Source organism: Buteo buteo, chromosome 16 (assembly GCF_964188355.1).
Source record: "Buteo buteo chromosome 16, bButBut1.hap1.1, whole genome shotgun sequence".
Lineage (NCBI taxonomy): Eukaryota > Metazoa > Chordata > Aves > Accipitriformes > Accipitridae > Buteo > Buteo buteo.
In genome coordinates, this window is record NC_134186.1 from 15,119,073 (window position 1) to 15,144,742 (window position 25,670).

At 39.8% G+C, this 25,670-nt stretch overlaps 1 protein-coding gene across 1 annotated transcript in view; it reads left to right on the forward strand.

The window, feature by feature from the left end:
- SERGEF (secretion regulating guanine nucleotide exchange factor) overlaps positions 1-25,670 on the forward strand; it is a 162,258-nt gene that overhangs the window by 86,777 nt on the left and 49,811 nt on the right. Inside the window, 1 exon segment of the mRNA XM_075047970.1 lies at positions 7,568-7,604. Within this exon segment, the coding sequence (XP_074904071.1) occupies positions 7,568-7,604 (37 nt within the window).

Sequence of the window (25,670 nt, forward strand, 5' to 3'; positions counted from 1 at the left end):
TGCATCTGCTGAAGACCCCATTCCTCTAGTTCATATCTGGATGTGGATAGAGATGTCTGTAATGTTAGTGAGGATTTTGGCCTTGTGGGATTTGCACTGCACAGACATAGGTTTGGGAGTATGTACACATTAACAGTCAGGGCTGATGGGATTGACGTTTTGTTGATCAATCAGAAGGGATACTTTAGTCTTAATTTTCACAAAATAATGAAGACTGAATGGGGATCTTGTTACAGGAAACAAACTGGGATTGAATGACCATGACTTGGTTCATTTTAAAAATTATAAAAGAATAAACAAAAATTGTTTTTTTGGCTCTGGTCTTGATTACAAAAATGGAACATTTTGACAGACCAGTGAGGCTGAGGGATATGAAAGTGACAGAGCTTGATTTTTTCCCGGAGTGAAGGATGCTAATGCTTTCTGAACCACAAGGAAGGAAGGGAACTGCCTGAAGAGTGTAATAACTAATTGGAAAATCTTCAGGCAATGGAGAAGAGCCAGCCGACCTTGCTGACTTGTAAAGATTTTTATCACAACTTGTCTTGGCTACATTCTTGTCATTCTGCTAAAACCTAGTACCACTGGGTGTTCCTACTGGGATCTCAGCAACTTTTATAATGTCCTAGAGTCATCTGATGATGAGGTTTTTTTTGTTGCTGGACACAGATCTTACTTTGTCTTGATATCTCAATCCATCCATCCTCAATTTGAGGCAAACCATACATATCTAAGTTTTTCAACATAATCACACTCGTCTTGCAAGTAGACTTTGTGGGTGCACATCGGTTGCTGTGATGTAAAACTTCTGTAGAAATGCTGACTGCTTTAACAATTAGCTTTTCTTTCCTCCTTTTATTTTCATCTCCTGTGTCTGATCTCTTTAATGATAACTTTATGTGGTTGTGGTGCTTCCTACGTGATAATAAAAGATTGGTTGGTTTTTGATATGTGTTTTGGTGGTTTTTGGTGTTTTTGTTGTTGTTGTTGGTTTGTATGGGGTTTTTTGTTGTTGGTTTTTTGTTGCTGTTGTTTTTGCTTTGGAATTACAACTGTTTTCATTTCCTGCAGGCACTTGAGACCCAAGCTGCACCAGCTGAATCAGAGATGTGCAACTGCACCCTGTTAGCCACAAGAAGCTGTTCCTGAAAGTGTGGTGCTCAGTGAGTTGGTGGATAGCATAGCAGTTTCTCATGTATGGTTAGTGTCACAGAGAGGGAATGTGTGCAGAGACATATATGTGTGTGTGTGTGTGTGTATATATATATATGTCACTTATGGCACAGAGGGTGTGAAAGCAAGATCTTGGGTTTGGCCAGCTGACTTTTTGGTGACTGTAAAACAATTGACAGGGCAGGAGACTGAGTGATTGGAGATGGTACTCTGAAAATGGTGGGTGGGGAAGCAAGGGAAGTGCTGCACAGGGAAAAACCATTTTGTGTCTTGCACTACAAGTGAAGCAGGCTTGGGATTAGTTTCAGGCGGGGGGGCATAGGTCATAACTCTGGAAGCTATAAAATTCATATTTTATATGAATTCATATATGAAATACAGCTCTTATATTTTATATAGAGCTATAAAATCTTTCTTTTGAAAACTTACTGCATCCTGCTAATGCTTCCTCTCTTCCTCCATGCTTGCAAAGGTCCATTTACATGGCACATTAGCTTTTGGTCAGGTGTGTCTTGAGGAGGAATGTTTTCTTCCAGACCTTAGTACACAGGCTTCAGTTTAAGTTCTGTTGTGAATTTTCTTGCTGTAGTGAAAAGTAAAACTACATCTAAACTAAAAAGCCAATCACACAACAACAAAAAAATCCACCTTAAGTAGATTAGATTATTGGATAGATGAAAAATGGAAAATGTCTTGTGAGCTATAGGACATGGGGCCTCTCACTTTTCAACTGGTACAGCCAACAGCTAGAAAGAGATTTAATGTGCTGTTCTTGGTGAGGTTGTACTGGTTTGCTGCTAACATGTGTTGCATTAAACTGTACTTAGTCTTGTGCTTGCCAAGGAATGTGACTAGGTTAGCAAGCTGCTTTCTTATCAATCAGGATACAAATGATCCGGAAGAGGAACCCAGAGTTCCTAGTGAAGGATCATTGGAAGCAGTACGAGCTTTGCCAATTAGGTTCCTTTTATTTTATTTTATTTTTTTTCACATCAGTAGAATTCTGCATACAAATGTAGTTGGGCAGAGTGTGTCAAACAGTACAAATCATTGTTACAATACATTAATCAAGGGCATGGACGAAGAGCTCTGGGAGAGAAGATTCCCCTGTCTTACGTAAGCTTTGATCTGCAGTCCCTTGGTCACCTTGTCTCCTTCCATTAGGACATCTGATCCCAGAAGGAATAAAATTTGCTGTCTTCTGGCCCTGGCAACTTCCTTACAAAGTTGTTCAAAAGACATGAGATGCTAAGGCTAAAGTCCTGGATAAAAGTACTTCTGTGCACACCCTTTTAACAGTTTTCTTCCCTTGCGCTCCACACACAACACCCACCCACCCACCCCTCCCCCCCAAGCTATGCTTTCATGCAGTTACAAAGTTAGAAATGGTAGTGACTAGAATCTGGATGCAACTTAAACTTTGTATCTTCATTCATCCTTAGAAATCTTTTTTGTATGTCATGCTCTTATCTCTGAGAAGTGATGGAAGCCTCCGTATCTTTGAATGTTTTGGGAAATACTTGCATTGTAGGGAATTAACATGCACTTGTAGGGCAGTGAACCAAAAATAAATGGCATCGAGGTCCTTTTGTTGTACTAGCTAAGCACCCTGCTGATTGGATACTTGTGAATTTTTATTCTGGAATGCCCCGTATGAGTCCAGCTCCCTGTGCCTCTTCCTTGCAACCCCCCATACTGTCCCTTCCCCTTTGCTGCAGCACTAGGCTGACTTTGCCTGCAGTTCTGACTCGATCTTTTTCCTCATGGGTTGCACAACAGATCCTCAGTTGGAGCCCTGGAAGTACAGAAACAAAAGAAAGAATAGCCTTGTGGTCAAGGTACTAGCCTGAAACTTGGATTTTTATAAGTTTTGTCAGACTTGGTTTGTTATAGTGCTCGGAAGTCCCTTAGGGTATTGTTGACAAAAGCTATTTTGTCTCTTAATTACTTTTTGAAATCAATGGGAGATTGTATGTCTAAATATCCACGAGTTTTATCCTGTATATGTTTGTTTACTCTCTGCAAAGGAGAGAACAATACTTTGTTACCTCATAGGACTGGGGGGGAGCAAAAGGAGGGATACCTATTCTTCAGAAAGACCTCTATCCTGGAGATAAGAAGGAGGTGCTTTATATTTACCCTCACCTCTCCTCTGAACCTTCTTCCCTGATAACACCTGCTTGAGTAGATAACCTTCTCTTCCTAATAAGCATACATGTATTTGCATATGCACACATTTTCTTATACACACACGCGCGTGCATATATAGGAATGTATATGTACTATATCTTAAACGTTACTGTTTTTTATACTTAATATAGCATATAAAATATACTTTAATCTGAAGTTAAATACTTTCTCTATTTTGTGTAACCCATTGTTTTTACATTCAATCAATTATTTTTTGTTAGGGCTGGGTCACAAGCATGGCTGCAGAAAGATGTTGGTGTTTTGCCTAGTATTAGTGGTTGCTGTGCTAAGGCCTTTCGTCACCGTCCATGCAGCTTATGTCCTGACTATTTATGATAAATAAAATGCTGGTCCCTTGGCTGCTTCTCACCACGTGTTAAATCTGGATGGATGGATGGATGGATCTGAACTGCAGCCATTGCGAGGTAGAAAACAGCTTGCTAACACACAATTTAAGTGAAGAAACAAACAATTTGTGTATGGTTGAAAGGGCACAGATAATAAGGTAAATAAGTTCTGAGTAAAATGGTCCCTAAGCATTCTTTTCCTGCCTCACAGGTGTTTGTAAGGTGCTTTGAGATCATTTATATAGAGATCACAATATCCTTGCACAACTCTTCTCAAATTTTCCTCTGAACAGAGAAGAAACTTAATATGAACTGTTTCTGCGCAGGGGGTCATGTTTCTTAGGCTCACAGAATGCTTTACTCACTAGCAGTCGCTCTGATTTGTCTTTAAGATAAGTGATTTTTTTTCAATTAAAACAGAATGTAAAAGTATTGCTCATTTAGAAAGCATTATTGTGTGTTTATAAGTACCCTTGAATGTACTTATCCACTGGGAGCATGCAGATGTCTGTTGGAATTTAATTTCTCTGCAGCACGTTGGGGGTGGGGACAGAAGAGAAGTAGCCAGAAAATTATGGTTGCTGCAGTAAATACCAGGTTTCTCCCAGTGACCTGCGCTGACTGCAGAGCTTATTACATCTAATGTAAGCATAAAACATCTGTTCAGCAATGCTGTTCTCTGGCTGGTCTGTATTTGTACCAGCAAATTATGCGTTCTTGGCTGATTGTTGCCTGTTGTGGGGAGTCATGAAGAAAAGGAGGTGTCACATTTTAAAGCTTACTGTAAAAAAGATGTTATGAAATACCTGCAAGGCAGCACTGCTCATTAAGCAGTGGAAACCTTGCCTCACCTCTGTGGTGTGGTCCTTTCTGAGCTCCACAGTGGTAGGTGTGCAGGCCAGCAGGAATCCTGTGGGTGGATGGTGTAGCCTGTAGCAAGCGACATGGATGGTGAATAAGGCTGTTGTTTCAGAAAGTTAACTTTAGAGTCCCCTAAGGGTGTTTTTTATTTGGGGGTTCCTACAAAGTCAGTCTGTGTTGTCGGGTGGTGACACCCAGCGATAAGGCAGAGGTGGTGAACCTTGTGCTCTCAATCTAGCAAATTCTTCTTTGGAGTACAGTACTGCTGCTGGTACATGGTGTGCGCTGTCCTTGCTCTGAGACATCGAAGGTGAATCCAGGGCACTGCCTTCAGCAGCTTGCGATTTTGCTTGATTTCAGTCACTGTTAGCAAAGCTGGCACTTCCACTGAGGTGGCTCTTACCCGACCGAAAAGGGTGCAGCAGCGCTAGTCGTCTGTGCTTTGCAATAGCTTTTATCCCCTCCGGCTACAGAGCTGCAGTGAGTGCGTCTGCACGGCGGGTTGGCCGTGGGTGGCCGTCCTGGGGGCAGCTCCCCAGGGCTGGGGAGTCTGTGTAATACAGCAATTCCTGCTCTGGTTGTACCCAGTGCGGTTTGATGGACTCCCTTACAACCTGATAAGCTGGCTAGCGGGTGGCTCTGAATGGTGGGCAGAGTATCAGCTACATGAACAGAGTACAAAGCTGTCTGAGGTCACCGATGTTCTTTTATCTCGTTTACAGGCTCTGTAGCTGCTGCTGTTAGATATAGGAAGAAAAACCTTCTTTGTCATGGGATGTTTTACATTCTAAACAACACCTTGTTTGGGTGGGGTTTGTTTTCTTTTGTTTTTTATGTAGTGTTTCTGAAGGGGATCCTGGCAATAAGTATGAGCCACCAGCCTGAGCATTTCTTTTGTACCGATGCTTTTGAATCTGTGACAGTGTTAGCGTATTTCCTAGGGAAGTAGCCGAGACAGGATTATTCACACCTCAGATTAAATTTATTTATTTTATTAGCAGCAGCTTCAGTATCTTCAATTTTCAGCACTTGGTGAAGGTGCAGAATTTGCTTTTTTTGCGAGAAAGCCTTCGTGTGTGTTTCCATGTGTGAATCTTGTTTCCATGGCATCAACCTTTAAGCTCGAGAAGTATTGGTGGGAGCATTAGCCAGTGAATAGGCATTAGGAACCAGCCCTGCTCCCATGTAGGGCTCTGACTTGTGGTGAGGATAATGACACGGGATATGGTGGTGATTTGTGCATTGTAATAGTCAGGGCTTAAAGCTTTGCCTGTCTGCGATATTGTGGAATAGAAGACTTGATGCAATCCTGCTAGTGCTCTTGCAAAGGCATTGCTTTTCCTGCTGCTTTGCCTTGACTTTTCTGAAGATGAGGCCAGGCTGGACTGTGCTGTGGCTTGAATTATTTTTCTTGCCCTGTTTTCCCAAATGCTTTAATGTCTTGGCTAAGCACCTCTATCCTAAAGAGTCTGTATTGTCTTCCTTGCCATTGTTGTGTGAGGATGGCAGTGACCAAACATTTTCATGTCACAGTTGTGGTGCAGGTACATCGTGAGTAGTAGCGATTGCAGTATTTATTTGTAACACAATTGCTCAAGCTAGTCTGTCTGTCAGTCTTGGGCATCTCTTTTCCAGTAAATACTCAAGCACAGTGAGCCAAGTACAAGGACTGTTTTGTTAACTTCCGTGGTTTTATGTTATGCAGACATTGAGGTGATTGTAGCAGTTTCTCTGGCGGTAAAAACTATAAAGTTATGCACTCACAAAACCATATAAAATTTTGATGGTATGGACTTCTATTTTTTTATATATAATTGAGCATATACTTCTGTTTTATATTGTATCTTTATATATATAATATATATCTTTTATATATATTAAATCTACTTTTAAGAAGTAGAAGAATGTGTTTATTAATTTTCTCCAGCTCAGTAGTACATGTAACGGGCAAGTAGGTGCGAGACCTAATGGATACATGAAGTGGATACAGGGTTTTGAGGGAATTGCTTGTGTTTCGATTTAAAACTTGAGGGCACTCAGCAGAGTAACCTGGTGTAAGATGATGTCTATATTACGTCAGACAATTATGCCAGCAGTGACACTGCAAAAGAATTCGATGGGAGAAACAAACCCTTGCAGTAAGGCAGTGGGCTGCTCTCAGTGCTTGTGTTACCATCATTTGTGAAGAATTCAGGAAAGTTTAGTGAGTGATACTACATGATATATGCTAAAGCAACTTATTATCTGACATGTTCACAGCAGCTGCAAAGAAGAAAGCAAAATACATTGGCTCTGAGTTGGCTTTGAAAAGAAATTCATAACTGATTTCCATCACTAATGAATGAGCTTGTGAGAAAATGTTTGCATTGGTTTCTTTTTTTCTGCAGCTTTAAAAAATTAAACCAGCCTGCTGCTAATAGAAGAGTTGAGTTCTATGGTATTTTTTCTCCATTCTAGACAAAGGACCATAGGGATCATATCGCTTCAGGTTTATCACACTGAGCCTGTATACTTTGTGCAGTTTTTCAGGGATCATCTGGAAAAACAGTATAGATAGGAGAAATGGAGATCCTCATTACCCTTCTGATTCCCAGCTGTCTCCGTATGGCTCTGATCTTGCAAAGGCTTAATCTGTGTTTGCTCTATGCCCATGAATAGTCTTGTTGGATCCAGTGGATGTTGTCAAGGGTGTGATGTTTTTGCAGAACTGTGGCTAGTCTTGCTCCTGAGGATGGAAATGTCAGTGGTGACTGTATTTTGAAAAGAAAATGCCTGTTTATTAACAAAACAAACAAACATACCCTCCTGCCACTAAGCCCCTAAGTGAGCCTACAAATGAAAATTCATTTAAAAGTGAGAACACTTCAACCTTGATTTTTGCATCCTACAAACTGTAGTTGTTTGTTTCAGGTTAATTTTTAATTTCCTGTCATAATGGTGGTTGTCTTCATACTGGTAAGCGGGGTTTTTTTAATTCATTCATACTTCTTTTTCAGATCGCATGTGGCTCAGAGCATAATCTGGCAGTAGTTGGTAAGTAGCTTAATTTTATATCAAATCCTCTCACCTTTTTTTCATTTTGAAGTAGCACAAGATGAAGGAAGAACGTGCACATCTTACATACCGAGTGATTAAGGGCACTGTGTGCAGCTGAAAGGAGGAAAGTAACATATAGATGTGGAAGACAGAAGAAGAGAAACGGGTAGCATAAATGGTGATGATGAAAAGGTGCCCTCATTGACCAGCCCCAGTAAGAAAAGAGGGGTTGATGGATGTAACAGCAAAATACATCTGCAAAGTGCTGTTTTAGAACGGAGCTGTTGCAATAATTCAAGCTGCAGATTCAGAGTAGCATCTAAACTTGAAGCTGGTCAAAAGTATCTTTGTTTAACATGGAAATTTTTCAATGAAAAATAATCCTGGATCTTTTGTTGTTCAAAGTTTGGAAAAATCTTCAAAATGTCAGTCAATGGTAGTCAGGTTCTTCAGTGCATCTTAGTATAGTGCAGCTGTTGTAGTAATGATGAAAATACTAGGAAGCTAATGTTGGTGGAAAAATTGAATTTTGCCTACTAGTTCCAGGAACAATCAGATTCTTGCTTTCATGTGATGAGTTGATAACTGAAGTTTGATACGTCATTGCTGCTACTTATAATTACATGTTTAAGAACATTTTTAACTGTAGTTTTTCTGGTGCTTTATAAAGGAGGTCAGCATAATTATCCCCATTAATAAAAAGGGTGAGAGATGAAGAAAGGAATTCTATGCTAATCAGAGCTGGAAACGAAACAGTCTTCTAAGGTTCAGGCCAGTACTCCATCCGCATAGACATTTTTGATTGCCATGACTGATGCATTGGGATGTTAAGTGAAGAATTTCTTTGATTTTTCTTAAGTGTGGTGTCACAGGTGTGGAGAAACCAGCTATTTGTTATCCAACCTGCATTACATGTGCTAGTTCTTAAGGTATTTATTTTAGCTTGGTGTCTTATCAGTCTCATTACCTGGCAACAGAGGTGGTGTTCTCTATATATATTATATTTCCATATATACTGTAGTATATTTTCTAATTATGCTTCTACAATTAAACCTTGTAGTGAACTTGTTAAGTTCTACTGAGTTTATGGCTGTCTCTAAGAAAAGATTTTTCTCTTTACCTTCTACCTCCTTGTTCAGTGTCACATGCCTGTATTAATTGTCAGTCTGGTGTTTCTGAATGTCAACTGAAGAGCAATCTGAAGAATCACATTGTGTTTCTTGCTGAATTGATGAAGTAAAAGTGTACTGCTAGCAGATTCCTCCAGTGTGCACGAAAGCAAAGCATTGAGTTTGAATAACCTTCTCTTTCCCTATGTCCTTTTAAGCTTTCTGCCTTCTAGGCAGAAATCTCTGGAAAAAATGGGTAGGGGAAGGAAATTCTAGAAGAAAGTTACAATAAACTAAGAACTTTGCATATGTAAAGAACATCATATGCCTGTCTAAGCTGTGTGCTGCACTCATTGAATTCAATGGGAAGATTACCAATGCTGGGAAGCTAGTCAATTTTATTTCAAGGACAACAGAGATGTGATGTTACTATTTTTTTTGAACTAAAGACCTATGATACATTTTATTCCTGAAATGAATTTTTACATGTGCTTTTAAAAGGTTGACTTTTTAGAACACTTTGTGGTAGGATTTCTTTGATCACTTGTCACTCTTGGTTCAAAGCTGTCAACTGTTACAGTTCTTAAAGATATCACACAGATTTCCATAAATATGTCTACTTGATTGTACAATTTTCTAATAACTTATCATTCAAGCAGAGTTTATTGAGGACAACTATATCATCAGTTTCTTTCTTAATTAGTAAATGCTTGAGTGATTGACTTTTAGACTGAAATAACTGAAGTTCAATATGAAAGGTAAACTGAAAAGCAAGCCTTTAACAGTATAATATTCAAGTCACTATTTCTGGTTGTACATACAAATGTGTTTGTGCTTTTTTTTTTATTGCATCATCTTTTAAATAGAAACATTTTTAAGACAGAGAGGCTAGATTTATGATTCATTTCACAAATGCTGAAGTTGTATTCCAATCATCTTGCTGATGATACAAACTGATTTGTAGGGCTAGCAAGCAGTTAGTGTCTTCACGTTACTTTATATAGTCTGCATCCATTTGTAAGGTTCAGTTACTTGAATTCTCTTTTCCTGCTTTCTTCTACTGAAGTCAGTGCAAAATTTGGCTGTTCTCTTCACTGATGGCACTGACTCCTTTTTTCATGGGTAAATTGGAAGAAATTCAGTTTTCATTTGATCATGACATAAATGTTTGATATAAAAGAAAAGGAGGTGTGGGATGTCTCCAAATATACCTACATTTCTAAACTTAGTAAGTTAAAAGTAATAATTAGTACATGAAAAACTGTAAACATCTTCATTTCTAGCTCTTGGTGAAAACACTTACTTTTGTTTTGTTTTGATGTTGTCTTGTGATACTAATTCTAAAATTTGCAAGTATTGTAATATTTTTCATGTTTGTATGACTTTTCACTTGAAAACAAAAATCCCTGCCTAATAAGAAAAAAACCTTGCACTTTTCACCTCAATCAAGGACTAATCATCGTGGAAGCAAGCCTATTCTTGATTGAAAAAAAATGAATAGTTATTTAATAAATGCCGTATAACTTCTCACATCTGAAAAACACCTTCCAACACTGAAAACTGTGTATGTACTTACTGAGCATAGCAAAGGCTGGCTTTTGAACCTGAGTACAATAGCCACACTGTGTAGCACTGAACTTCATGATATTAAGACAGAATCTTTCAACAATTGAAATACACAATCGAACTAAATCACAGTGACAAAATTGAACTTTTCCAGGTTTGGGAGTCTATAGTGTTTTCAACACTGAAAAAGTGAGGAGTCAACACTGAAAAAGTGGGGAGGTTTGATTCTTACCCTAAAAAGCATGTGACTAAAAATGGTATTTATGGAGAAGGCTCTTACCAAGTTCCTACCCACTCCCCACTAAGAATTTGAACCTTTCTTTTAAAAGAGAATACTTATCCTTTAAGAGAACACTTAACATGCCACATGCACCTCATGCAATGCCTTGACTGTGCTGAAACCGCAGGGCACAGGACAGAATGCCTTGAAGAGCCTCCAAATGCAAATGCCTTATTTTAATAAAAATTAAACACAGAAATTTTATTCAAGCCTCCTTGAAGTAGTAAAAAAACCAAACACCACCACCCCCCCCACCCCTCCCAAACATTACAGGATTGACACTTTTATAGTCTGGGTCTCCCCAAACCTTGGTAGAGCCTGGGTCTCCCCAAACCTTGGTAAAGCATAATATCCCTTTTTGGTCTTGCTTTTAGCCTTTTTCTCAACCTGTATTAACCAATAAAAATCTTCTAAAGAAAAGGTACTGGAAGATGTGTAGGGAGAAGTGCTTGTTTTAAAAACAGTTTTAAAAGCTTATTAGCTTCAGTTGAAGTCCATCTTTAAAGCAGCCTTCAAAGGGGAATTTGGGTCCCCTTTACTGTATGTTTATAAGCAGTTATTTCTCACCTGGTCTATGCATGCCTACAGTAGTGCAGTGGCTGATACCAAATCTAATTGGTGATTTTTCTGCTAATGTAACAGGTAACTTGGACACTTTAAGTGTTTTTGTGTGTTTGGAAGAGAAAGACATGGACCTTTCAAGTAAACATTTTCTTGTATGGTGTTTTGAAGGGGAAAAGTGTTTGGATGTGTGGCTACTTCAAATAGTGCAAATGGCTTTTCCTTGCACTTATATAGTCAGTGTGGTGAATTCTGACTGCTGCTGAGGGCAATGCTATTTTCTTGCATGGAGGATTTAAAACCTTCAGTGAGATAGACCACAAATCCTGGCTTTGATACCACTGTGTAGTGACTCACTGCAAGGGCACTGTCAGTGCAGGTGGTGGTGGTGCAGCAGTGTTCACAAGAAGAAATTGGACTTTGTAATTATTGTCATTGTGCAGTTAATCCCTTGATACTTGTCTCTGTCTCCTTTGGACATTTTCTTTTCAGGTTAGCTACTTCGCACTGCTTTTCCCTGTGCGTAATGGTGGTGGAGAGGGCAATGTGTAATTAATGTTACAACAACAACAACAACAAAAGCCCTAAATGTCCAAGCTGGCCACCCAACCATAAGCGTGTTTTGCACACAGAAGCACAAGTGATGTGTGAGGAGACGAGTCCCTGTCTGATCACACTGAGCCTCATTTCAGTGTGTTCAATGCAACAGCATTTTCATACAACATTTTTAAAACCACTTCTCAACTTTCTGCTAAATAATAGGCCCTTCCAGAAAAGGGTTAGTTTTGTCTCCTGTTGCCTTTTTCGTTTGCTGTATTTTGGAATGTGTGATCTGTTTGAAGATCAAGTTAAATCCAGTTGGCGGTGGGTCACAAGTGGTGTTCCCCAGGGCTCAGTATTGGGGCCAGTTCTGTTTAATACCTTTATCAATGATCTGGATGAGGGGATCGAGTGCACCCTCAGCAAGTTTGTTGATGACACCAGGTTGGGAGGGAGGGTGGATCTGCTCGAGGGTAGTAAGGCTCTACAGAGGGATCTGGACAGGCTGGATCGATGGGCCGAGGCCAATTGTATGAGGTTCAACAAGGCCAAGTGCTGGGTCCTGCACTTGGGTCACAGCAACCCCATGCAGTGCTACAGGCTTGGGGAGGAGTGGCTGGAAAGCTGCCCGGCAGAGAAAGACCTGGGGGTGCTGGTTGACAGCCGGCTGAATATGAGCCAGCAGTGTGCCCAGGTGGCCAAGAAGTCCAACAGCATCCTGGCCTGTATCAGAAACGGTGTGGCCGGCGGGAGCAGGGAGGTGACTGTTTCCCTGTACTCGGCACCGGTGAGGCTGCACCTTGAGTACCATGTTCAGTGTTGGGCCCCTCGCTACAAGAAAAGACATTGAGGTGCTGGAGCGTGTCCAGAGAAGGGCAACCGAGTTGGTGAGGGGCCTGGAGCACAAGTCTTATGAGGAGCGGCTGAGGGAGCTGGGGTTGTTTAGCTTGGAGAAAGGTGGCTGAGGGGAGACCTTATCGCTCTCTACAACTACCTGAAAGGAGGTTGTAGCGAGGTGGGTGCTGGTCTCTTCTGTCAGGTGGCTGGAGATAGGATGAGAGGAAATGGCCTTAAGTTGCAGCAGGGGAGGTTTAGGTTGGCTATTAGGAAAAATTTCTTTACTGAGAGGGTTGTCAGGCATTGGAACAGGCTGCCTGGGGAAGTGGTTGAATCACCATTCCTGGAGGTATTCAAAAAGCGCGTAGACGAGGCACTTCAGGACATGGTTTAGTGGGCATGGTTGACAGTTGGACTCTGTGATCTTAAAGGTCTTTTCCAACCTAAATGATTCTATGATTCTATTCTAAGATTGTCTTCTCTGTGGCTCATGTTCAACCACTGTTGTAAATATCATGACATGGGCATTCACATCCCTCTGAAGCTGCAGTTCATCCAGTTGGAGAGTAAACAGTAATACTAAATTTAATAGAAGAATAGTCTTTGTAGAGGAAATTAGGATAAAACATCCCTCCACTCAAATGGTTGGTTGTGCTTTAAATGCTCTGATCTAAAGTGTGCAGTAGTGTTAGAGGAGCAGTAAAAGAATTGTTATTCCATGATGTGTTAAAATTTGTTCCTTATGTTCTTGCACTGGAAGAACATAGTAATAATGAGCTGGAAAACAAATGTCATCAAAGTTATCCCAAACTTTTGGGGAGCTGGTGATTACCATCCTAAAATGGTGGTGGTGCTGCTAATGGCATCTCAAACACTTTGGTTCCACATTTTGTAATAAGCAAGCTGAAGGGTTCTTATGTGGGGACCCACTACCTCTTAATTAATGAGGTCACATTGTTTTAGTGAAGTTCCATGATTCCAACTAAATTATTGTATAAAGCATCAGTTGAGGAAGTACTGTAACAAATTATGAAAGGCATATTTCTATGGCAGAGTGAGCACCAATGGGGAGAGGAGACTGTGCAGGCTGATGGATGGATCTCTGTGTTATGCTGACAGTATTATTTAGATGTTCACAGCAGCCCTACAAAGCGGCAGATGTAGTCATGTGTCTGACATTCAGTCCCAGGGGACTCGGCAGTCTGTCATAAAGAGAAGAATCATAAATTCTCTCTCTTGCTTTTTGTATTGCTGTAGTATTTGGAGGAATCTTCAGCATATGCAGTGGAGGGCACTGATGTTCAGCAAGGAGCCTCAGTCTGCTAGTCTATTGCTTTATTTATTATGCATGAAAAATCCCAGTGCAGCCAGGGTCTCTATTGTAAAGGTTTCCTGGCAGACCAGCATGGAGTCATGTTGCAGCATGCTGTCTCTTTGCATTGCAGTACTAATCACATTCTCTGCTTATTAAAGGGCACCTGGCAGGACTTTGAGTAACCATCACTGTTGTCATTTTCATGGGGGTTTTATGTTGGCCTTCTGAATTTGTTCTCTGGCAGAGCCGTTTTGTATGTCATTTAGCTCTTAATGTGGCTTTGACTGTTAAAATAGCTCTTCGAAATATAAACTGCTTTGGTTATATTAGTTGTGAAAAAGCAGCCTTGCTCATGTCATTAGCTGAGCACCTGTCTTGAGCGCTTTCTACAGAGCTAGATACAGGTCTGCCATCACAGTTTTCCTGTCATGTTTAGATACAGTGAGCCCTAACAGTGCTGTTCAAATGTCTTTTTGCTTTGTGTTTCTTTTCCATAGACTATTTCATGCTCCAGGCAAACTAATTGTTCCTCTGGTAAGATAGAAGCTGAAAATGAATTTCAAATGTCTGATTTTTTTGTGATTTTCAGCAAGTTAAACTCACAAAATCTGATCCTCTGATCTCTTTGAGCTTCTTTTCCAAGGGCTAGTGGGAAGCCAAGCTGCCAACTATTTTATGAATTTGTGGGTGTAAGGTGATGAGGAGAGAAATGAGGAAATGCTAATTTGAGCATTTGGGAAAAGCTTTCTGATGGGGCTAAAAAAAATTTTGGATCAACCAAAATATCTAAAGTCAGTGGCCGCCGGTTATAGGAAAGGGAGGATATTTTGCTGCGAAAAGCTAATTAGATCCACAGGAAAAAAGTGGATCATATTGACCCCTAGATAGAAACTTCAGAGTTTAGGATAAGATCTGGCTGTACTGCATCTTCTATGACTGAAATGAAGCCTAGATTTTACAGCTACCTTCTCTTTCAGGCTTTGTCACTGTACTGATGCGTGTTTTGGGCGATTTGACTCTGCAGAATGCTTTGTTCATCCTCCTCTCTTCTCTGTGTGGCTTGTCAATTTAGATTGTGAAATCTTTGGAATAAAACCTGCCTTTTAGTGTCTTTTAGCACTGCCTAGCACAACGGGACCTGATTTTATTTTTTATTTTTTTTTTAATACTGCATTACAACTAATGATAGTTGCAATCACTTTCCTTCCCCTCAGAGAGGAAATTTTAAAATATAATTAATCTTGGTGTGTGTGTGTGTCTATCATAATTTATATCATTTGGCATATAAACAGGTAATAATGCAGTGCTTGTCATATTGTTTACAGTGTGGTTTCCTGTCATTACCAGGTACAGAGCTGCCTAGGCTCTGAAAATAAAAGCTGTTATTTTTCTGTATAAAAAGCTCACAGTTCTTGTAAAATTTTTAATTGAACTTTACATATCACTGTGGTGTCAGCTTATAGTTTATCTAGAGTTGAGCTTTTGTGCACTAACTGTCATTACGTTTCCTGCAAGACACCATATCACATCTGCAGGGATAATTTCTCTGTGTCAAGAACCCTGCAAAAGATGGGTAAGAGGCAAGCATCCAGTATTAACCTCTGGTGACAGCTAAAAACCATCAAGCTGGAACTATGAGTGGCAGTTAGAGGAGATAATTGTTATAGGAAGCTAGCAAACAACCAGGAAATGCTACCAAGCAAGCATTTAACTTGAAGCAGAATGAGTAGAGAGCTCTTGCTTGCAGGTATTTGTGAAAAAGAAAAGTCATTCCACCTGGTTTTAGAAAATTATGGAGGGCAGGAAGACTTAAGAGTAGGAGCTGCAGTACAGATGCATGCAATCCTTTGTCAGAGGGTTTACTGCATGGATACTAAGTATTTAGGAAACAAATTAGATTTTTATCATATTTGTTTGCTCACAGGCTTTAAGCAGAGCAATTACTTTAAAGTAGAAGAAAAATATATCCGATATATCTAAGGCATATTTATCTTAATTTTCAAGAAAGCAAACAGGAGTAACAAAAATAGTCACCCTTGCTCACCAGAGAGAGATTAAGTGTTTGTTGGCTATAAAATGAAATAAAAGGACGGACAAATGTCTGGCTTCAGGGAATCATCTAGAGCACATAGGAGAGATGCTCACCGAAGTAAAAACACAAGGTCAGAAAAGCAGCTGAAAGCACTTGGAAGTGCAACAAATTATGGCTTCAGTACTATCCTACTGAGCAATGCTTAAGTAAGCTGTGCTGATGATTCTGGGTTCTGTACATGTTACAGCCTCAACACTTAAACTTTTAAGTGTATCATTGAGTAGAAATTTTGTACCTTGAGGGTTGACAGGAGGGAAAGGTGGTTTATATTTAGAAAGCTGGCATGAGGAGTACTCTTACTGTGCTGTGGGATTTGTGGCTCTGCAGGAGTGAATGTCTTGCTGTACAGCCTTGGGTTGACTGCCACGTTTGTGTGTACTCACTATCCAGCTCCTTTATGGAGCACTAAGACATTTTTCTGTCAGTGCACAAATAAATATGTGTGACCTAGCTTAGTTCGTTACATGTTATAAATGAATAATCTCTGAAGCTTTTTTTCTTCTGATATTTTTTGTGTGTGTGTCTTACTAACACTATCTTAAATACTCTAGGTAGCTTTCTGCTTAATTAAAACATCTGAAGTAGGGATTTTTTTGAACATTTGAGAGTGGCTTAATGATGAATTGGAGTTTTTCGGAAATGCACATTTCAAAGTCATCTTTGCTGCCCAATTTTTGGTTTTTACAATGCATTTTGGTCACATTCTTCAACTGCGCTCTTTTAGTTATGGAGGTCAGAAAATCTTTTAAAAACTAAAGCTGAAAGCAGAGATGCTGACAGTGACATAGGTCTGAGAGATGATGCTGTATATAACCACATAATTGCAAGGCTGGTGATGAAACAGGGACATTTCTGGGACAATACACGTATCCCTCACATGGTTATAATTGCAGAGGACTAAATGCACGCATCAGAGCAGGCTTCTTGAAGCTTTTGTAAACCAAGATTGATGGGGAATTGTTCCTCCAGCTTTCCATAAGGGCATATCCTCTTTTCCCACTTTAGGAATTAGGACTTTGAACTTGAAGGTAGCAGAAATTGTAGTGGAGAAAATCTGGAGGTATTAGCTGGCAAGCAAGATTGTTTTTCTTACTAATAACAAAGAAGGAGCCATTCAAGCTTGCAAGCCCAGAGAAACATTCAGGGTAAAAATAAAGCATTTTATTAAAAACCATTGGCTTTAGAGAGGTGAGTATTTAAAAAAAATATTAGGGCAAAAAAGTCAAACCAGAGACGAAAGTTGGCGTATTTGTGAAAATTACCCTTTACTTGTCCTTGCTTTCTGAACTTTTTTCACTCAAACACTTCTTTATGTAAGGGAAGTAACAAAGTAATTAAAATAGAAAATGCTTTTGAGACTCATTTCACTGTTGTGCTTTTTCCTGTGCTTTTTGCAGAGTCTCTGACGAGCAACCAGGCTAAACCAGGACTTTTATTATTTCTGAGAAATGTCTTTGCCTCATTTTATTTTTAGATTGTCGGGCTTATTTGTATAGTGAGAAAGCGAGAAGGACTGAAAGCTATACTGAACAGGGCTTTAAGAGACATTTAACACAGCACATTTAACATTTCTTGCGGAGCAGCGAGAAGGGTTGATATATTCATGCTGATTAAGTAAATCAAACAGAAATCAGGTCAAGCATGTTACAGTTGTTTATGGCATGGTTTCAAACATAACTGTAGTTAGCAGGAAGCTGAATTAAGTGAGAGACTACTGCTACATATAAAGGTCTTGGTGCCCATCAGTCTTTCAGGAGCAAAATGCCTGTATTACCTGTGTATTTGTGGTAGCTCTAAACTTGCTAAAGATGGTAGCACACCTGTCAGTGTTCTTAAAAACAAATAAACCCAACCAACAACAGCAGCCACAACAATGCCCCCCCCAACTGTAGTGATTTTAAAAAACAGTATGCTGAGTCCTTCTTGATAGATTTTTTTTCAGATGAGATAGTGACATTTTCCCTAGCTTAATAAGCGTTCTGGCCTGCATACTCCTCCCCTCTACAAATCTAGTGGAATAATAACCTTGAGAAAACAATATATGATGTATTGATTCTGGCTTAAACATTGCTTGTGTATATTATAGCACTGATTTGCTAAATTAAATGTTTTCTAGGAAGGCCTTCACATGATGCCAGGAACTCATGTTATAGGCTTAGCTCTCTTCTCTCTGCCTTTTGTGCAGATTTAGCATCTTATTATATCCCTGCTCTGTAGTCTTGTATTGGAAAAAATTACTAGATTACTATAAAGTGATTATGATGGGGAGCAGTAGCCCAAGGCAATAGGTGGAAGAGGTGAAACTGCCAAATCAGCTGATAAAGAGAACATGAAATCCAATGTTTAACTCTGCTCTTATTCATGGGTCATATTCACTTGCTATTTGTTTTTTACATGGCCTGTTCTGTGAGTGTGAGGTTACACCCAGGGAGCCTGGCAACCATATTTGCTCTTTTGTACAACTTTTTTTTCAATATCTTCAGCCAGCTCATGTGATGCTGTACCACAGTGAAATTTCCAATGCTTATACCAGCTGTGAGAGTGACCTCCAGTGTTCTCTATGGCCCTTCCTTTGGCCTTCCGAGACCTGGGGTCCTCTGGGGAACTTTGCAAAATGCAGCAGATATTTGCAGCAGAGTTTTGATATTATGTGACCTGCAGAGCTAGTGACTTAAAAATCTATAAGCTGTTCACAAATCTCCTATTATTCACCTTGTAAAAGAGAACGAGGCTATACCCCAGAGTATCAGTACCGATGAGACATTCTGTAATGCAAGACACAATCCTTTTCTGATGAGTGAAGGACATACATGGCTAGAAGATTTCAGTTTCCATTTTTCTCAGTAGGAAAGAATTTCTGTCACTCAAGAACTTTGAATAGAAAGGATTCTGAACTTGATGAGCTTTCTTTTTTTTTCCTTGTGGATGATGCTCAGAACAACTTAAGAAAACATGGAGAAATTCTTCTATTGGGATACATCATTAATCATCTCCCCTTCCCCTTCTTTAGGCATTTTGCTATTAATTTTTTAAAATATTTACCCCATCATGACCTTGTTGACAAATTTGAGTTGCCAAGAGATTGAACAAGTAAGCAGATGCTTTGCTGTGAATGTTGAAGATATTAAACTGGAGATTGTCTTCTGTATGCCTTTGATTTTCAGTGGCACCAGCTGCTATCTCGCTGAGTTGAGACATTTCAGATAATGGGCAGGATGACAAGCAACACAAATCCATATAGTAGTTTAATTGAGTAGGGAGCTCACTTGACTGGAAAGGGACATTTGCTTTCGCTTACAAACTTCCTATTTTTTTCCCCTGAACTGTTTCCTCCTGCATGTTTTCTCTTGTACTGTTTTTTTTTTTCAGTTCTGAACATCTCAAGGTCTTTTAAAATAGAATGAGAAGAAATGTCTATCTCTTAAAGCCCTGCAACATGTACTTTTAAATGAGCACATGGGACGCTTGGTGTGTAATGTGTCAATGGTGAAAGATGTATGTACGCTGAAGGGGTAAGGACTGTTTTACAGTGTAGCCTGCTGAATTTTGTTGTATTGACAGAATCTTGGTAGCTGTTACATTTGCCAACATGTGTATTTTTTATGCTATTGATTTAATAAATGCTTACTTGCAACTCCTGTAAAACAAGTTGTTCTCTATTTTTGATAGGAATAATTCATAATTTGTTACTGTTCCCTGCTGACCTAATATAGTAGATCAAATCTGTGACCTTTACTTCAAGGGGAGTTCTGTAACTGAGCCCTCCAAATGGGATTATTTCAGAAATCACAGTTGCGTATGAATTTATCATGTTAATGTGTGCTTCACATTGAACATGCAGGATGATGTGTTATGTAAGACAAATTTGTGGCACTCACTGGTTCTCTATGTTGTAGACCCAGTGCATGGGTAATTCTGGCCTTTTCCTAGAAGTAGATGTTTATTTAGGCAAGAAAAGTAAGTACTTTATGTCACTTTTGTGCAGAGGAGGGGAAGAGTGTCACTAGTCTCTGTGCCTTACCATGAGTTTTTGAACAGCCCTCTCACTGTCTGATTTGTGGTCACTGAACATGACTTTAGTCTCCTCTGTTATAGCACTTTTTGGTGGGTAATGAAAGGATTCATACCAGAGGCAACTTTTAGACATGCTTATTTAACCTGGAGTCTTCCTTTAGTCCCAGTAGTGCAGTTCTCCTGTTCCTCTCCTATAGAGGAATGCTAGGCAGGAAGAAGGCAGCTGCAAGTCTCCCTGTGCCAGAATCGAGACATAATCAGGGTTGTTAGTCTATGCTGCTTTTCTGGTGCATCTGGACAGCCATAACCTTAATGCCCATGTGAATTTTTTTTCTGTAGGCCCAAAATGTTAAAGTTGTCAGGGTTTGATATCCTTGCTGTTCTAAGACCACCACTCACTCTATTTTTAAGCTTTTTGTATTGTTTTTGTGGTTTTTGTTTGGTTTGGGTGTTGTTTCCCCCCCCGCCCTGAGACTTGTTTTGCCACCTACTAATGAAAGGAGGCAGGAATCCAAATATATTCTGCTTACAGCCAAGCCTTGTGTTGCCTGCCATTTACAGCAGGAGTAGTGTGATGGTTTGCTGTCACTTAGATGTCACTCAGATTCCTTCAGTCTCGATAGTACATTGTTGATAAGTTAACTGTAAGGCAAGATTCTTCCTAGGTAAATTCTGAATACCTTAAAATATAAAAGCCTGAATGCTACTGTATAGCTCTTGTAGATTTTTTGAATAAAGAAGCAGCCACTTTATTTTTTTTTAAGCAGTGTAGTAAAGAAATCTTGTTCTGTTGACAAGTTCAGCATAAGTCTTGTGCAATACTTCTCTGTCTGCTTGGATCCTCCTCCTTCTCCCATCTGCCACCTTCTCACTCTAAGGAAAGGGAACTCCATTCTGTCAAAGCAAAGTGCCAATGAAAAATAGGGAAAGACTTTTAAGAGCAGCTTTTGGATGAGACCATTCACTGAAATCAAAACAAATATAATCACAGGTGTCTATAGTTTTGCCCTGCATACCTAGCAAAAGGTTAAGGCTAATGTGTAGTAAGATGCAGTCCCTCCAGTGAAGAATGCATGGTTCAAAAAGGCAGAAGAAAAAGAGGGAAGTAGAAGGGCAGAATCATTTACTAATGCCTGTGATCGGTGCTCCATGGCAACATATTCCTTGCAAGTAACATAAATACCTATTAAGCAAAGGGATTCCCCAGCAAGCAAATTAAATGCCAGAAATTGAACAAGAGTGTGGTGGTTGTTTTTTTTTTCTCTCTAGGTAATTAGAGTAGCTACCATTAAAGTATCATAATTGAAATGGATGGTCTATAACTCTTCTGAACTATGAGCTGTACCTCATTTTGAGGTATCCCACTTCAGAGGCTGTATATTTCTGTATGTTTACAGTTACTTGCTTTCTCATGCTTTCTGAAGTTGTTGCTTTCTAACTTTGAGGATAGCTTCCCTCTACAAAGATCTTTTGGCTGCTTCTGCCTGAATGCTGACTTGCAAATTCAGTGGGAGCAGTTAAAGCCTGAGAATGATAAACTTGTACTATTAAAGGAACTTTGTGCATTCATTTAACTTCCCAGGGCTGGAGCTCAAACCTGGTAATTGTCTTCACTAGAAACGAATGCGTTGAGTTTCACCCTAATCCTTAGGAAGCATATGTCCACAAGTGGCAATCTCTGCCCATAAGAGTTAAAGATTAGAGAATTTCAGGACTGGTTTTGATAGTTCAGCTTGAGATATCAAAGCACAGCAGCGTGGTCACTTAGTAAATGTTCTTATGCTTTCTTTATGCCTGGAATTTCATTGGAAGATACTCAGTTGGATATCTGGGGCAAGGGCAGCAGAAATCAACAGGATTTTGTCTGCTGGAGATGCTGAGCCTGCAGGCTCCACAGCTGAGAGTGTTGAATGCACTGTGTGGTGGCTCCTAGGGAACTGAAACTGTGAGGTCCTGCTTGAGTCACCATGCCACGCTCCTGCTGCTGTGGGCACTCCACCGTACCCTCATCACACATTTGTTGGGTCCATGTGGCCATGAATTAGATGGTTTTCATTTCCTCTATTAATAGGCTGTTCTAGATCCACACTCCTTGGCTGGCTGAAAGCTTGTTTTACTGTCCAGTGTAAAGTCTTAGGATAAGTGCTCCTCTCCCCAACCCTAAAACCTAAGCAAAAATTCTAAGTCAAAATTTTGTGATCTCCTTACAGAAGTGTAGGACAGGTATGGGAGGGATTATATAGGTGAGAAGTCTGTAGATACAACTTGTCTGAAGTCCAGTTTCTCTGCTTTATATAGTGGGATGACTTGTTTTCTTGTGTACTGGCTCCACAGAAAAAAAAGTCAGGCACAAAGCAAGTGTTTCATCCTGTGAAGAGCTGCTTTCCGGTCTGTTTTGTAGCACTGTAAAATAGTCTACTAAGCTGCATTAGTGTTGGGTAGAAGATCAAGCCTGAAGTCAAGTTTGAATCATGTTGTAAGCTGTTAAACGCCTGGCCAAGACAGTAAAATGTTGATGATGCTGCAGTACTGCAAAGCTGTAACTTGATGAATAAATGCTTTCTATAGTATGACACGCCTCCATTTGGTATTCTGTACATGACATGCAAAAATGAAAGGCATTTCTAGATGTAGAAGTTCAAAAAAATGGTTTTGTTCCTTTAATTTAAGCAAGCAAATGTTAAGCAGAAGTTGCTTCCATCAAACTAAATTTTGTCCCCTCAGCTTGGGGTAGATCTAATAGGTTCATTGTCTATCCCTAAATATAGAGAAACTATGCTGAAGGAAATTGCTGACAAAACAGTGCAAAAACATGTGGTACATTATTATACAGTGGGAAAGTTAAGTTTGGATTGTGTGGTGCAATGATCTGTCTGTATTTTTTTTTAATTTATTTTTTTTAAAGCTGTTCCATGGCTCAGAAAAGCTGGAGTTCAGCTGTTAGGCTGTCCCTCGCAAGAGCGATAGCTAAAAAGCTCCCATGGAATTGTGCCAAGTAAGTCTCTCTGGAAAATGAACTTCACTTACTTCTAATCTAGTCAGCTGCCATCAGCAATTTATAACTGTAAGTATAACTTTAAGGCTTGATCTTTTTCAGAACTAGTGAACCTGTGCCTGGCAGCTTTAAAACATGGATGGTGCGTGTTGTCTTGCTGCTCTGGCATGTTTCTGGTGTACACTTCCATGGTAAATGACATGCGTGGCACTTGCATGGGATCTGAGTGATTTCAGCCAAGACTTTTAGAGTTATTTTAAGATTATTAATTTTTTGTACACACACGTCTTTGGGGCCCCAACTTCTTGAGTTCTTAAGGCAGCCTGAATTCCATCACAGTGGATGATAATCAGGCTTGTTATGGTGTATCAGTTTGATTGATTGCTTTGGGTATTCCTTTTCAAATTTTAACTGTTTTCATATTCTGGTGATGCAAGATGATTACATAGTAATACTCTTCAATTGCTTCTTTCTTTCCATCCATATTGCAGCCCCCTCATTACATAATTGTAAACTACTTATGCTCATTCCAATGTCAGAACCAGGCATACCCAGGCAGTTGCTTTATTACTTTAACCCTTAGAGGAAGCAACTGAATCATTTTGTAGATGTGTGTGATGTATTGACCCAGATTTGTGGACCATTTACATTCATATCTGTATGTGTACAAAGATGTGAAAACAGATGTACAGGAATAACTTTTGGATGTCATTTGTCTCTGTCGTGGTTTAACCCCAGTCAGCAACTAAGCACCCCTCAGCCACTCACTCACTCCCACCCCCCCCCAGTGGGATGGGGGAGAAAATCGGAAAAAGAAGTAAAACTCGTGGGTTGAGATAAGAATGGTTTAATAGAACAGAAAAGAAGAAACTAATAATGATAGTGATATCACTAATAAAATGACAACAGTAATAATAAAAGGATTGGAATGTACAAATGATGTGCAGTGCAATTGCTCACCACCCGTTGATCAACACCCAGTTAGTCCCTGAGCGGCAATTCCCCCCGCCCCCACTCCCCCCCAGTTTCTATACTGGATGTGATGACACATGGTATGGAATACCCCGTTGGCCAGTTTGGGTCAGCTGCCCTGGCTGTGTCCTGTGCCAACTTCTTGTGCCCCTCCAGCTTTCTTGCTGGCTAGGCTTGAGAAGCTGAAAAATCCTTGACTTTAGACTAAAGACTACTTAGCAACAACTGCAAACATCAGTGTTATTGACATTCTTCTCATACTGAACTCAAAACATAGCACTGTACCAGCTACTAGGAAGACAGTTAACTGTATCCCAGCTGAAACCAGGACAGTCTCTTTTTTGTTCATGTTCCAGGACTACAGTGCAATAACTTAGGTTTTTTTCTCTTTATATTACAATAATTTAAAATATTAATACTTCAATTAAAATCATGTTCATTCCCCTTTTAATAGAAGGCTAAGCAGTGGCTGCTAGTCTAGAATATAGTAGAAAGTATTTTTAAGTACTTCTGGGTCTGGTTCTGAGATTCCACCAATTTGTAGCTGTTTTAAGGAGAGGGTAAAATAGATTTTAGTTGTCTTACTCCCTATTGCTCTTTATCAGAAGGGTCTGAGGGATCCTCAAGTGAGAGAGATTCTCAAGGCCTTCTTAAATGTTGGGTTCCGAGAGAACTGCTAAATAACTTCAACCTCCCTGCACTCTTTAATCTCAGCACTACTTATCCACCCTGCTCACCAAAAAGTCTTGAGTGTAGCTGTATTTGATGATCTTCCAAGTTGTGTCAGTTGCGATTCACTGTTGAAAAGCTCAGGTGCATTATTCTGTGTATTTTGGACACTCAGAGTGACACAGAAATGACAGGGAGGTTCATACTGGTGTTTGTAAGAAACCATTCGGAGATGAATGAGTTGCAGTAAGATGGATCATTTCTGAACAGAGGGGGAGCAGATTTCTCTGCAGGGAGCTATGGAACAATCTGAAGTTCTGATTAAGGTGGGCGATTGCCTTTACGGAGGGCATAAGACGGCACATTTAATAATTTCAATAAAAGTACAGATGAGCTTTTGATGTGGATGTTAAACAATTAATTTCTTTAATATTTTTGTGAGGGTAATAGTAATTGGGCATTCCTTTAAAACTCATCTGGTCTGACCCTTGTGAATTTGGTGTAGTCTTCTCGGTGTCCTTATTTGTGTTTTCCCAAAACTGCTTTAGTTTCATATTAGCATTGCTTGGATGCCTTCTTAAAGCTGAGCATCTCTTGCTGTTCTAGATCATTTGTGGTTTCTCTTCCAGACTTAGACTGGCATTTTGCATAGAATATTTAGCCATGTTATTATTTTGATAAAACAAAGTCATCTTAAGGGTAGTCTCAGCTTTCCTGTCATGCATTGGTGCTGCTGTTCTTCATGGTAATCAAACTGGAACGACTGGCTGTCTTGTGCAAGTCAATGCTCAACAGAAAGAGGATGGAGTGTGTAATAATTCAGAATAGTGGATGTTTCTTCAGAGTACTGCAAGCTGCATTGCACAAAAGGAGCAGTGGTCTGTAAATAAATAAAAGACATCAGTCTCCAGCATGCACAAATCCTCCGTCTTCATCAGTGGGTTGGTTCGGAACAGCAGCAACAAAGGGGAAGGGGGAAACAGGTTTGTAAAAAGCACAAGAGATACTTCACTTTTCTGATAAACCAGCAAGGCATTTCTCCTTTGAGAAGCATTCTACCATATTTGTTCTGCCTTCTATCTTTGTCATGTGAGGTTGAAATAGGCATCATAA